The sequence below is a fragment of the Natator depressus genome, chromosome 3, assembly GCF_965152275.1.
Source record: "Natator depressus isolate rNatDep1 chromosome 3, rNatDep2.hap1, whole genome shotgun sequence".
Lineage (NCBI taxonomy): Eukaryota > Metazoa > Chordata > Testudines > Cheloniidae > Natator > Natator depressus.
Window position 1 is genome coordinate 138656003 of NC_134236.1, and position 15007 is coordinate 138671009.

Genomic DNA, 15007 nt, shown 5'->3' on the forward strand with positions numbered 1-15007 from the left:
GTCAATTTTAAATTGTAAGCTCCATGGGTTTTGGGTGCTCAAAACTACTGTTTATGCCCTTGCATGTAGCTGTTTGAAACCAATGTGATAGCTGAAGATGACAGATTGGAGAGCAACTCTATTAACAATCTGTAGTTGATTTTTGTGTTAATTAAATGTCTTACCCACCTCCATTGCAGGATGAGCGTAAACCTACCAAATAGCTTTCCTGTCCTCCATATGATTGTACCCTGAAGCCAAGTTCTAAAACTGATAACCCAATGAATAGTGTTGAGAGTTAAAAACTATTAAACTAGATACTGTTTTAAAATCAAAATTCCAGCCTCCTTTACTCCCCTGTGGTACAGCAATATTAAAATGTTTTATGGTAAAATTTTTCTTGTGTAGTATCCTCTTTTTCTATCTCAAAAGCAAGCCCAGCCCTTTTCTGGCACCAGAAATAATATCTTACATTAATATAGCACCTTTCATCCTGAAGTGCTTTATGAGCTGCACAGTGTTCACTACCTTTGGCATGAAATACAGCACCTGTTTAACAACACTATAAAATAACAAGGACTGTATTGTGTTTAGTAATCTCCACTGAAATTAGCGAGGAGTTCTGATTAAAACATAATGGCACAATATGGGCCATAAATCTACTTTTACCATATCTAAAGACACTACAAGGAAAATTAGAACTGCTCAAAAATAAATATGGTCCAAGATCCCAGATTGAACATCCATTTCGTTAAGAAACATGCTGTAGGAACTTAATCAAAAGTGGACAAGACACTACATTTTATTTTATACCTTGATCAAAAGATTAATAGATTAAGGCCAAAAAGGATCATTATGACCCTTTAGTCTGACCTTCTGCATGACCCAGACCAAATAACCTAACCCAGTAATTTCTGTTTGAGCTATAGTCTATCTCTTAGAAACTCATCCAGTCTTGTTTATAGACTTCAGGTGACAGAGAATCCACTATGTTCCAATGGTTAATTACTCTCTGTGTTAAAAAAAGGTATGCCTCATTTCTACTCTGAATTTGCCTAGCTTCAGCTTCTTATGCCTTTTCCTGCTAAAGAGGGATCCCCTATCAGAAATCTCTTAGCCATGTAGATCCTTGTACAGTGTGATCAAAACACCTCTCATTATAAGGCATGTTTACCGGACCTTTTGTCAGGGTTTCCTCCCCACCCTGAACTCTGGAGTCCAGATGTGGGAACCCGCATGAAAGACCCCCTAAACTTATTTCTACCAGCTTAGATTAAAACTTCCCCAAGACACAAATCCCTTCTTGTCCTTGGATGGTATTCGCTGCCACCACCAAGTGAGTTAGACAAAGATTCAAGGAAAAGAACCACTTGGAGTTCCTGTTCCCCAAAATATTCCCCCAAGCCCCTTCACCCCCTTTCCTGGGGATACTTGAGAATAATATCCTCACCAATTGGTACAGGTGAGCACAGACCAAATCCCTGGGTTTTTAGGGCACTAAAACCAATCAGATTCTTAAAAAAAACAGAACTTTATTATAAAGGGAAAAAAAAGTAAAAGAAGCACCTCTGTAAAATCAGGATGGAAAGTAATTTTACAGGGTAATCAGATTCAAAATACAGAGGATTCTTCTCCAGGCAAAACTTTAAAGTTACAAAAAAAGAGATAAACCTCCCTCTAAGCATAAGAAAACTTCACAAGCTAAAACAAAAGATACTCTAACGCATTTCCTTGATATTACCTACTAGTCCTGTAATTTTAGATGTATCATTCAGCAGGAGCTGGATTACTTGCTTAGTCTCTCTCTTTGTCTCCTGAGAGAGCACAAAAACAAAGCCTTCCCCCTCCCGCCCCAGATTTGAAAGTATCTTCTTCCCCATTGGTCCTTCTGGTCAGGTGCCAACTAGGTTAATTGAACTGATTAACCCCTTACAGGTAAGGGGATTCTGTACCTCTGTCCACGAGGGATTTTATATTACTACATACATAAAAGTTGTTACCCTTCCCTTTATATTTATGACACCTTTCATCATTTTATAGAACAGTCTCACTAATGATGCATGCAGAAGTAATACCATGTCCCTACTCCTGCTTGGTATTCCCCTGCTTACACATCTGTGGATGGCATTCACTCATGTTCAATTGGTTGTCTACCATGATGACACCCTAAGGCCTCTTCAGTGTCATTGCATTGCAAAATAGTCCTCCATCTTAGAAGTGTGAGCTGCATTCTTTGTTTCTAAATGTATGACCTTTCATTTGGCTGTGCTAAAATGCATATTTTTCAAATGAGCCTACTTTACCAAGTGATCCAGGCTGGTCCCTGTCATTTGTGAGATTTTCCAGCAAGGTTTTAATATTTTCTTCCAGATCATTAATAAAGATATTGACTAGCACTGTGCTGAGAACAGATTCCTGCAGGACTACACTAGGAACGCTCCCATTGGATGGCAAGTCCCAATTTACAATTACTTTTTGTGATCTATCAGTTTTTAATCCATTTAATGTGGCCTGCATTGGTTTTGTATAGTGTTAGTTTTCTGATCAGAATGTCATGCAGGACTAAGTCAAATGCCTTACAGAACTCTTATGTCAGCAGTTACCTTTATCAACCAAACTTGCCAACTCATCAAAAAACAGTATGACTGTTGTTTGAGACCTATGTCAAACCTTGCTGGTTGGCATTAAATATAATACCATCTCTTAATTATTTACCAATTGCATCACATCTCAACCCTTTCATGATATTTGCCCAGAACTGATGTCCAGTTCACCAGCCTATAGTTACCTGGGTCATTTACACTTTTAAGTTATGGGCACATTAGTATTTTCCTAGTCCTCTAACACTTTCCCCCATGTTCTAAGATGTGTTAAAAATTCACATTCATGGTTCAGAGACTTCCTTGGCCAATTCTTTTGATACTTCTGTGTGCAAGTCATCTACCCCTATTTCTTTCACGATGTTTAATAACTATTTTAACATCATCTTTGGAATTTTGTTGTAAAATATGACATCCTGCTTCTTTCCAACTACAGAATGGAAATATTTACTGAATACATGTCTTATGATTAACCATTTTACTATCTTTATCTAGTATCAGACCTGTACCCTACAAGGATTTCATTTGTTCCTGATTTAAGAAATTTCTTGTTAGTGCCCTTTTATTCTTACTGGCCATAGACTTTTTAGCTTAACTTATTGTCTGCATTTCCTAAATGCTGATTTGTACTCAGATTGCTGTCAGCTCCCCCATTGTTCCATTTGTTGATGATACTCCCAGTGGCACCGTGGCCCTTCTCTAACAATGCAGTACTGACTAAAGGCTGTATATGCAGTATACTGACTATATGCAGTACTGACTAAAGGCTCAATCCAGTGCTGAATGAAGTTAATGGAATGATTTCCACTGACTTCAGTCGGCGATGGTCCAGGCTCTGAGAGGGAAGAATGCTATGTACAGAATCACCCCGGCTATTTCATGCAGCACACGTACTTTCTTTGGAGATCTTCCATCCAAGTACTAACCCCAGCCCAGAGCTGCTTAGCTTTAACAGGATCACTGCATAGTTTAGGTAAGGCTCAAGAAGCTGCTTCTTTGATCAATGTAAAACCAGCAGTAGACTAAGCTGGGTAAGTGCAGTTATTTCTATTACAATAGCACCTAAGAACCCCACTCATGGACCAGGACCCCATTGTGCCAGGCACTGGACAAATAAAAAATAAAATGATGATCTCCATCCCAGAGAGTCTACATGAAGTTCATATTATCAAAATTAGGCATTGTCTGACAAACAGCACAAGGACCTATCTGTTTTAAAATACTCCTAATAAGAGACAGATACTTCATTTCAATAAGAAGACTATTTTAGCATTTTATCTATGCATTGCACAATGCAGACAGAATAATTCTTTAGCAGGAATATTGTAGTTCATTGTATTCTAGACCTTTTTCTCTACAGATTGGAAATGAGAGAATTGCTTCTCTCTCTGCTCCACAATCATGACAGTAAGCATTGAATTCTTAACCCATGTACGAAAAAGCTTGATCCTGTACTCTTTAAAGCCAGTGGGAACTTCCACAAGGGTCTTCAATGAGCTCAGGATTCTGCTAACACTCATTGCAGAACAGTTGTATGGATCGGTGTCAGAGAGGGTCCATGTCATTTGGAGGAATTGTACCAAAATTACCAGAATCTACAAATATGTCTTCAGCAAGATAAAGTAGTGATGTGGTAGGTAGGTAGGTGAAATACAGCTACACTCACTCAGTTTGGCCTGGGCATCACTGAGGTTACCAGTCTCTTTTATGGGATCTACTAATAAGCATTGGTTTAATTCCTTTGTTGATATTAGCCATGGGTTTTCAATACAGATTACTGTCCTTTTATCACTGGAACTCCATTTGTTTGCATTCTAGATCTTTTTCCTTCACTGTCCCCACTGCTTTATTCTTAAAGAATTCCAAACATGTTAAAGCCAAATGGAAATACACAGGAATGTGGATCAGACCAATTGTTATACTTTGTAAAGTAGCTATGCTAACACATGTGCCTGTTTCCTTTATCATCCCAGAAGCTTATAATTTCTCTGGCTGCTGTAGTTAGTTTGCCAGAAATTTATTATAGCCCTTTCTACAGCTTTACAAAACTTGGGATACTCAATCTGAATGGCATCGACAGTGCTGGTATACGTAGACCCAAAAGTCTTAGTGATATAGCCTCCACTATAATAACCCCTGGTTTTGGCTTGGGGTTTGTTGGAGAAGGAACACAAAGATACCATTTGTTCTCCTGCGCTTCAATAAACTTACCCAGGCTTCTGGATCCTCTGAGCAAAGTCTCAAAAGAAACACTGTGCACCTGGTTTACAAGATAGCAAATAGAAGAGCCTGATGGAGAAAACTTCCCTGAATTGAGTGATGCTTTTGAAAGGGTGTAACCCAGTTCTATCCATTGCTCAGGGTGCGTTTGTCCATGGATATCTACAATAAGGCCTCCTATCATCTGCAATTTTGCTGATCTCATAAACTTTATAAAGTCTCCCCAGGCTTTTTCTGCTTGGGGAATTTCAAAGGGATCTTCTTCCTTTTTCCTGTTGGCATCCATCTTGATCCTCTGGAGATAATTTATAAGAAGATATGGGGAGAAATTACCATTAAGGATTCTGATTTCTTTAGCAAGGGTCCAAACAATCTCTATTCTTGTCCTGATTTGTATCCACCTTGCATTTCTGAACGTCTTGAATGCTTCCTGGAAGACAATTATGAGAGAAAATACAAAATAATGTGTTTGAATCACAGAAACCAGCATCTCAATCAGGGATGTCTTCGGGTTTCACTGTTCCACCATGCGGGACAGAAATAATCAGGCTCATATATTGCCCACTTGGTATTCAGTGTAATGGTTGTGGCCAAATATGGTCTCCCTGGTTCCAAGAGGCTTCAGGGTCAAATACAAAATGCAAACACGCTACCACCACATTTTTTCAGTCGGGGTCTGAGTTTGGTAACATGTAATGTATCAGTACCTAAAGAAAAAACAAAACACGTATTGTAAGAGGTTTTACAACTGGGATGAAAAAAAATCTCTGGTGCTCTATCATGAGGCAATTTTCAGCTGCTGCTAAAATAACTGTAGCTGAAGATTAGCCAGTTTTGGTTTAACCTCCCTCAGAGCAAAGCGGTGGAGGAATGCATATATGGGAGAGACAGATAGATGCACTCCTTTAGTGTGACTGGACAGAACTGATATAGCCTCATACTTCATTAATCTTCATGGAAGTTCTACAGGAAAGTGTTACTGAAGAATTGAGGAAGGGGAGGGCTCTGTCACAGACTCACAGAATGGTGGTGGATGGTGGCAGGCTACTAGGCCTTCGACCCAGAAAACACAGAAAGGCAAAAAGGGATAGAGGTCCCAAAGGCTCAGAGCTGGGTGAAATAGTCACAGGCAACATTTTTTTACTAAAAACATTTACTATTTTCAGGTCTGAAACTTCAGTGAGATTGAAACAACTTTGTAAATCTTCTAAGTCTTCTAATAAAATTGAGCAAAGTATTTTTTTTCAATCTTGAAAAATTGAGAGGTACTACTCCTCAACAATTTACAAACTTGTGAATTTTAGAAAAACTGCTAGTGGAGCCCTTCCCCTCAAAAAGCTATAGGCGTTGGTTAGAGGAATAAGTCCAGGGCTGGGAGCTAGGATGTGCTGGGTCTTGGTCCTACCTCTGCTGCAAACTAGTCTTAATAATTTGCATTTGTGCCATATTAGAAAATATCATGATTTGGCACAGGTAGTGGCAGCGTAAGCTGCTCTATGTCAGCAATGTATTGTTATTTCTGCCAACGTAAGCATTGGGTCTCACTGGCCCTAGTTGGTAGTACCCATTAAGGGCCCTGCTCAGAATAATGAGAAAAGGCCAGTGATGGACCCAGCAGACAAGGGCCAAGTTTCCCAATGGTGGGGAAGCCACAACTGTGGATTCATGGACCACACAGGGCAGAAGAGCTAGACCTTTGTAACAGGTTTATGATCACGATGGTCCCTTCTGACCTTAAAGTCTGTCGTTGTATGGAACACGTTCACACTGAAAACTCAGGGTGCAAGACAGCTCTTCTCAAAGAACCCATCCATTACAAGATTGTAATTGCTGGCATCACAGAGGCCTGTCTGCCACAAAGCAATGAAGTTACTGGGGAAGAAGCTACATTTCTCCACCCTGATGGTCCACACGGAACTCATGGTATGGCATTTCTCGCTAGACAACCTCTAGCATAGACGTTAGCCACGTGGAACCCCGTCTCTCCATGCTTACTCGATGCTGGGCTACAAAATCACCACGGACACTTACCTGTCAATGTGACCTACACAAAAAAAGACTCATCACTTGTGGAAAAGGACTCATTCTACCAGCAGCTAGAAAAAAGAATCCAGTGAATTCCAGCACATGACACCCCGGTAATACTTGGAGTGTCCCATGCCATGACTGGCTGTGATCAAACTGGGTATGAAACAGTGACAGGTCCCTTTGGTTCAGATTCTCCAAATGACCCACCACTACCCAGCTCTTGACTTTGTGTGGTACTGAGGGCTTTTCTGTTATGGGCTCTCAGTTAGGTACCTTAAAATGTTGTTGGACCTGGATTTCAAACAAATAATGCTGGTCTGGGCATTCATTACACTTGGGGATTCTGCTGCTTCTTTATGGGTTCAGTTAACGATAGGCAAACTTTTAAACAAACCTCAGTGCATTTTGAGTTCATAATGAAATCTGAAACCAGATGAAGTTCACCTGATATGAGGTTTCACTGGAATGGTGTACTTTGCACATCTCTGTAGAAAGGTACTTTTAAGGGCCTCTGTTCTCAGATTAGATTCATATTTTTGCCCAAATATGACTCTGACCTGGTATTTGAGTCCCAAAGATATAGAGGGGAGACAATTATTCATATTCATAGTTTTCTTATTCTGACCAATATATAAAGCAAATTATGGGCTAAATACTATCCCCACGGATATCCTGTGAAACCCCACGGACTGTATGGGATTTCAGTGAGGGCAAAATTTGATCCCCTATTCCATGTATTACGTTGGTGCAAGAACTTGGAGTAGCTGTTTGAAGTTTAAACTGATATGAGGATAGAGCCTCAATGTGAAATAAATAAATTATTCTCTTATTTTACATTAAGAAGTCCAGTACCCATCTGCTATAGGAGCCAAAAATAAATGGAACAGCAGAAACACACTGAGCAGACTGAGAATAAGAGGAACAAGATTTAGAAATCAAGCAAAACAATTGTTTTTCACACACTGACCACTAAAAATATAGATGGAAGGCAGTAACCCTACACTACAAGGCTGATTTTTTTACACTCTCATTTACCTCTGGCTCACAAAGTTGCTGTCTCACTTTCTACTGCTAATTTTATATCAGAAATTATTAATCTTGAAAGTGGATGCTTGAGAATATTTTTTGTGCTACAGAGATCAAGTCCACATGATTTTAACTCCTACAGCACTGAGGATAAATGTAACAGAATACTCCTCACAGTAACTGGGGGACCTATTAGTGTGGGGGGTGGAGGAGGGGTTGAAAACACACTGCCTGCTTTGACGCAGGGTTGGACATACAGAAGGGGATTCCTGCTTTTCGGATATGGCGTTGGAAGGCCTAAGTTGCTATATCTAGCTTTATGTGGTTGGAAGCTCTGGGAACCTGCTTTAGGAGTAGGATTAGGAGGCAAAGTTGATCTTTACAGCAGTAGATTTACAAGCAGACAGCTGCTGATATCCAGGTTTGGGGTGGGTTTACTGGGCGGGCTACTTTGGAGTTAGGACTGGAAGCACAGAGATCCTGGATCTCATGAAGGGATAGAAGTGCGGAATTACCAAATGCATCCTTGGGGCAGGATTAGAGTGTTGGGCCGCTGGGCCCAGTTTTGGGGAAGGGATTGGAAGGACTAGTGTACAGGCTGTCAAGCAGGGATAGAAGCAATGGGTTACTGGGTCTCCATAGGGAGCGGTGTTGGAAGTGCCTTGCTTTAGTATAGATTTGACAGTCTAAAGTTGCTGGACTAGAGAGGGCTGGGCTCAGGAAGGCAAGCTGGTATGTAGAATACTATAGTAGGGATGGGAAACCAGCTGACAGGAGAGGCCATGCCTGGTACTCTTAGTGAGGTGTGGCAGGAAATGAAAATAGGAACCAGAAAGATCTCCACGATTCACCACAGTACATGGAGTGCTGCCCCATGATGCCTGGATGGCTACTGATAATATGGACAGAAACATAATAGTTTGGATTATATATGGCGTTAGGCATGTTTGTGCAGTGCTTGAGAATGAGAACTGCTATTTATTTAAGGGATTTATTATTTATTTGTAATTAAAGATGGACCAAACATCCAAACAAACCCTTTTACCATTTCAGAGGCAAGGGACTGGATTTGAATCACCCACCACCAATCTTGCCATTATGATTTTGCTCCAGATCAATCCAAACATTAGAAGGAGTCTATTTTGCACTTCCTATTGACTTATAACCAACACACTCTCAATCAGGATTCAAACACCCACTTTTCTGACTGTTTCTAATAGTAGCTGAATAAACTGGTTTAAAATAAATTACCGTTCCTTTTTGTTTTGTTTTAAAGAAAAAGAAAAGAAACGAACTGTGATTCTAAGTTAGTGATAACAGATACTAGGTTTCAAGGTTGCCATCACTGGCTGCTGGAAACACATGCACCCTGGTATCTATACCAGTGATACTGGAGAATCAGATCCAGGAATGGAGAGGCTGTGGGGATTTTTGTGGGAGTGCAGTGAAATTTACATTGTCTGACCACATGTGCACATACCTGCTCTCCTTTCTCCAAATTTGCTAGGCTAGAGCAGTGCCTTTATCAAAGAATTGCATACATAACTCCTGAGGATAGGAAAAATTAGGACTAAGCTAAATTAGTATCTGTTATAGGTTTCATTATAGGTAGTGCTGGTGGGCAACAATTAGGGTGTGCAATGTAATAACTCGCCTGCTGTCCTGGTCTATGGTACTTGTGCAGTAGTTTGCTATCAAATAATGCCTGACTGTATATTTTAACCATTAAATAGAAAAGAAGAATACAATGTCACTTCAGATGGATAGAAGCAGATAGCTAACTTCGTGTCCTGGTCCCGCATATGAGTGCACAGATATTTTAGAACAACAGCCTAATATGCAGATTATTGCAATAAAAATCTCACTCAAATGCATTTTTTACATTGTGATTTGACTTTAAAAAAATCATTAGTTCACTGTTTTGACATCAGTAGGAGCTATGGCTGGTCAGCACTTTGGAAAATCAAGCCAATTACTTAGGAGCCTAAATATGGATTTAGAAGCCTAACTTTTGCCACCCATTTTTAAATATCTTAGCCTAGAATTGCACTGGTGTAAATGCAAGTATCTGTCCTTTGGCATTTCAGTCACTCGGAGTCGAATTCTCCCCACTCCTTCCTTAAAAAGCAGTACGTGTTTTCCCTGGGTAGAGTGCAGGGCTGAGTTCTCTGTCTGTATTCTGCCAATCCTCTGTGATGCTTTTTGAGTTACATGTGTTATAACCTTTAAAACTGTCTTGTTAGGTGTTGTGTCGTGTAAAATCTGCCTTCAGCAGCAGGTCACAGTTACAGAAGATGCCTTTTTACAGTTAAATCCCTTGTTTTAACTGAACCGGTTTGCACTCTAGAATTACGAGTTTGAAAAAAGTTGCCACTAAATATCCACCCCATAAAGGGCATTGTATTTTAATTATTAATTAAAAAATTTAATAATCTGTAAATACCACAAAACAGACAGCTGATGTGTTTAAATTCATGATTCATATCTTTAAAAAAAGATTTGCATAACTTTCATTCACTACTATTTAGCCTCTTAACATTTCAGTTACTGTAAAAAAGTAACAGATGTGAATATATTTTTGCTCCTACAGTGGTTTTTGGTTTTAATTCACACCTACCAGAAAAACTTCTGCTTTTGTATACCAGAATACACAGATGTGCTCTGGTATCAAAGGAAAACAAATAACTAAAAATAGAAACTAAATACAAAAAGGACACAATCTTTCCTGCATGCTGACCCTGAATTTGATTAAGGAAAAACAAAAGACTGGTAGTTACACAAAACCTGCATTAAGTGGTCCTGCCAATCGTAAACCTTCAAAAATCATGACTCAGGCCCCACAAATCATGAGGCTATTTTTTTGAATCTTCTGATTTTTTCAAGGCAATACATTCTGTATCCTTTTTTTTGCTTTCTGGTTTTTGGCCATTTAGGGCAACCTCAGTTCATGTTTTCAGACTCCTCTCTGCACTCATGAGGGCTAGAAATTTAATATTTTTAAAATGAAAGCTGAGATTCTCATGTAATAACTTGCCTCCAGGAGCGGTGGAACAGACCAAATATCAAGTGAGCTGGCAACACTGCATCATGCATATACATTAATTGATATTACCACAGAAAATACAAGTTCTGTTTTTCAGTGGTCAAAACCCTCTCCCTTCATCCCCAATTATCTGTGCAAAAGCCACACACACAAACCTGCACCTTATCCCTACTTCTGGGTATTCCCCAAAGAGAGGGCAATTGTTTCCTTGCTTTAAAAAAACAAAAACATTTATTTGTACTCAGATAACACGAAAAGTGATGGAATGGGAGAGTTTCAAACTTGAATGTGATCCTACCTAACTTTAAAGAAAAACATATTAAATACATAGTCATAAATATTACTTGTTTGAGCTTTAATCCACAAAACCGTTTCAGAATGAGCAATGAGTACATGCAAGAAACTTTTACTGAAATACCAAACCTTTTCTAACTTCTTGGGAAGGACCCATCACGCCAAGGATTCTATAATAAGTTACATACTGCAATCACAATCAGTAACTTATTCCAAGGGACCATGGCTACCAGAACTCCTCCCAGCTCTCATGAAGAAGGAAGGTCGCTGGCTGATGAGCTTTCAATTGACATAGATCAGACAAAAACTAATACTCTGCAACATAAGTGAAACACCAGGCTTACATATCTTAATCTACAATTTAAAAAATATTTCTTTCAAACCATCCCCTCATTCTGTCCCTATGTCCAGATGCCTCAGTTAACATAGTCCACTAGTACGGACCTAATGCTGCTTTTCTATCCTGCTGGCAACACTACAATAGATTCTGGGTAAGAAACAGGTAGAGAGGACATCTAAGTTACTGAAAGTATCTTAAAGCCTTATAATAGCCTCTCTTGTCCCCCTGCAGTCTTTGCCTCTAGAGGGGGTGGGGGAAATTTCTACTTCTGCACTCTGAGTTGGGAGCAAGATTGGCAGGGCCTCGTCTGTCCCCTTTATAGGTACTAGATGAATGTCCACGTATGATAACAATTATTTCTACATTGTCCTCCTCTATTTTTATTTACTTAAATTCTTTCCCTCTTGGAAAAATTCAAAAAATCTTACATGGTGGCTCAGAAAATATTAACTGTAGAAGTCAAGATTCAAAACCGATTCAGAAACAAGACCATAATATGTTATAACTAAAAAGTTTTAATTCCTTAATATTTCACCTTTAAACATTTCCTAGCATTATGTGCTAGCAACAAGTGGACATCTGGATAGGGGAAACATCACCCTATCCCTGTCAATGTTTCTGCTCCTCAGGATTGCAAGTTTGTGCACATTACTCTGCAGCCCCAACTGCTGATGGACAAAAAGCTAACTTACCCTTTTTGTAAATTTCTTTCCTATCCTTAGGGCAGGTACTGTCTCAGGCTCTGATCCTACAACACAATCTGTGCAACGTGCAGCCAGACTTCAGCTGCCATGGGGAGCTCCAGTGTGCTCCATGTGGATCTGATGTCTGGAATGGGCCACATTTTGTGCTGGTCCTGGGAGGAGCAGGAGAGCTGGTCAAAAAAGGAGGAAAAATTCCAACTTTTTATAAACAATCCCCTTCCATTTTTATTTTTTAAAAATTCCTTGTCCGTCCCCCCCCCCCCCCCCCAGCTTTTGAAAAATGTTGCCCACCTCCCCCAGGCCCGTTGCTGGGTCCAAGTGGTCTTTGTGTGTGTGCGTGCCTGGGGAGAGCTGATGCAACCCCTTAACCCAATGCCCTGGGACTATTTCTAGGTGTAGGTCTTCACTGCTAGCAGCACTTGTAAGGTACCTGTAGCTACGCGCCGCCCCACCCTGCAGTAAGTACCTAGGTGCGCTAGGGAAAGGCTCTGGCCAGGCAGGGGGACAACGCGGATGCTGGGGAGGGGAGCGGGGCAGGGAGCTGCGTGGGGCACATTGATCCCCCTAAGCCCCGGCCGCGGGACGCTCCGCTCCTCTCTGCACCCGGGCGAGCCCAGGGGCCGCGCGGGGTCCAGGCTCCAGACGTTCCCCGCGTGGGGCTGGCGGGCGCCTGACAACCCGGCCCCAGCTGCCGGCCCTTCCCTAATCACGGGAGGGCCGGAGCCCAGCGCCCCCGCCCATACCCGAGCCGGCCGGGGTCCTGCCGCCCGCCGGGCAGCAGGACCCCGCCCCCTGCGGACTACATATCCCAGCCTGCAACGCTCCGCCGCGCCCGGCATGCTGGGAGGGGCCGTCTGTCGCCAGGCCGCGCTCGAGTGGCTCCGGGGGCGGGGCGGAGTCTCGAGGCCAGGAGCGCGCGCTGCTTGAAAGTGCTGCGGGCTCCCGCGCGCCCCGCGGCTGAGCGGCCGGAGCCAGCCCAGCCCAGCCCAGCCGAGCCGGAAGAAGGGAGCGTCTCGCGGCTCCTCCGAACAGCCCCAGGTGCCGAGGACGGGGCGAGCCGTCGGGGGCGGGACGAGGGTGCCCCAGGGCTGATGAAGGGGGGCTACACGGGGCCGGGATCCGGCTGGGGCGTAGCGGCCGGGCCCCCCCCGCGGCCGGGATCGAGGCAGGGCCTGGGGGCCCGGCCCCCCCCCGGGCGCAGCGTGGCTGTGGTTCCCGGGCCTGCGTGCGCTGGGGCAGGGGGCCGAAGCTCGGGTCTCCCTGTGCTCCGTGGCTCTCTTGCCAGTCGCAGGCTGCACTGGTCCCAGGTACTTTTCTTTCCCTGCCTCGCCTGCCCGCCATCTCGTGGGATCGGCCCTGTGCAAAGATGAAAACCTCGTGCAGGGCGAGCAAACGTGTTTTGTGTCACATTTTCTCTCTTTCCTGATTCCAGTTTAAGCAACACCATGGGAATCCACGGCCTGCTCCAGTTTATCAAAGAGGCAGCGGAACCCACTCATGTGAAGAAATACAAAGGGCAAGTGGTAGCTGTGGATACTTACTGCTGGCTGCACAAAGGAGCCTATGCTTGTGCTGAAAAACTAGCCAAAGGAGAACCCACTGACCAGTAAGCTTTCCCTAACTTATTTTTGTGAGTTTCTCAGCCTTTTAACAAAGTAAGGGGACACTGCCAACTTGAAACTGCTTTTAACTCTCTTATGTTTAAAAAAAAACTGACTGGCTTTCATTTTTGTGGTTTTATAACCAGGCACAAATGGAGAAATAGCAAAACTGAGTCTACATATACAAACTGCTGTCAGATACACAAAGTAAACATTGGGGAAAAAAAGATTCCCCCCCAGTCTTTGGTGTTGCTTATATCAAGAGTAAGTTTTTTAAAAATCAGACAGGAGAGGTGTTTTCAATGTGCCCTTCATGAATAACATCTATAAGTTAAAAGAAAAGGAGTACTTGTGGCACCTTAGAGACTAAGGTACTTCATCATCGGATGAAGTGAGCTGTAGCTCACGAAAGCTTATGCTCAAATAAATTGGTTAGTCTCTAAGGTGCCACAAGTACTCCTTTTCTTTTTGCGAATACAGACTAACACGGCTGTTACTCTGAAATCTATAAGTTACTGTATGAAAATAGAGTGTCCCAGCTATAATGCAGCTTGTGCCACTGGCAGTATGTCTTCTGGTACAAAAATGACAGCTCATAAACAATCTTATGTGGCAGAATGACATAACAATGTTAAGTAATTCTGACACCCCATATTGTGAATGAGATCAACCTCTTCCTGCACAAAAGTACCCTGCACAACATATATTATTTATTATTATATTTTGTTCATTGCTCATAATGAATCCCAAAGAGAGATGCCTGCTTTTGAATTTGTTTACAAGATTCACAAACCTTCTGGGAGAGTTGGAGGCAAGCTTTTGTTTTAGGTTGAAATATCTATTTAAGTAAGTGTTTTTTTTTTTTTTTTTTTTTTTTACTGGAAATGAGTCAAAATTAGGCAGTTTGGGCTAAGCTTGATTTATTTTGGGTGTTGGTCAAAACCTCTGTCATGCTCTGATGTGACCTGCCCCACTTTCATAAATATTACAGCACTTCCTTTTGGTCCAATTTTTTTGATGATCCAGCTATTCCAGTGTCTATCTCACCAGAAGAAGTGTTTCTAGCTATAACACTGTAAAAGCTGCTCTCTACTGTCCCATATTATGTGTTAGAAAAAACTGTGTGGTCAGTTAAGACTTGAAAAGTATTAGATGACTGTCAAAAATGCTGT

General features: G+C 41.9%; 1 protein-coding gene and 1 long non-coding RNA gene across 5 annotated transcripts in view; one reads left to right on the forward strand and one right to left on the reverse strand.

Moving 5' to 3' along the window:
- Positions 1-1495: 1495 nt before the first annotated feature.
- On the reverse strand, positions 1496-12949 carry LOC141985119 (uncharacterized). The gene is made up of 3 exons (XR_012638872.1): positions 12701-12949; positions 12223-12404; positions 1496-5229 (listed from the first exon to the last, which is right to left on the reverse strand). It is a non-coding gene; the product is annotated as an uncharacterized LOC141985119 (long non-coding RNA).
- Positions 12950-13170: 221 nt separating this feature from the next.
- Positions 13171-15007, forward strand: part of EXO1 (exonuclease 1) — a 34690-nt gene continuing 32853 nt past the window's right edge. For 2 of the 4 annotated variants that reach the window (XM_074947060.1, XM_074947058.1), the window contains exons 1-2: positions 13506-13541; positions 13667-13840. In XM_074947060.1, coding sequence (XP_074803161.1) covers positions 13680-13840 — 161 coding nt within the window. In that variant the 5' untranslated portion in view covers positions 13506-13541; positions 13667-13679. Of the gene's footprint in view, positions 13273-13505; positions 13542-13666; positions 13865-15007 lie in introns of those variants that run through there. The other 2 variants (XM_074947059.1, XM_074947061.1) reach the window with 2 other exon arrangements.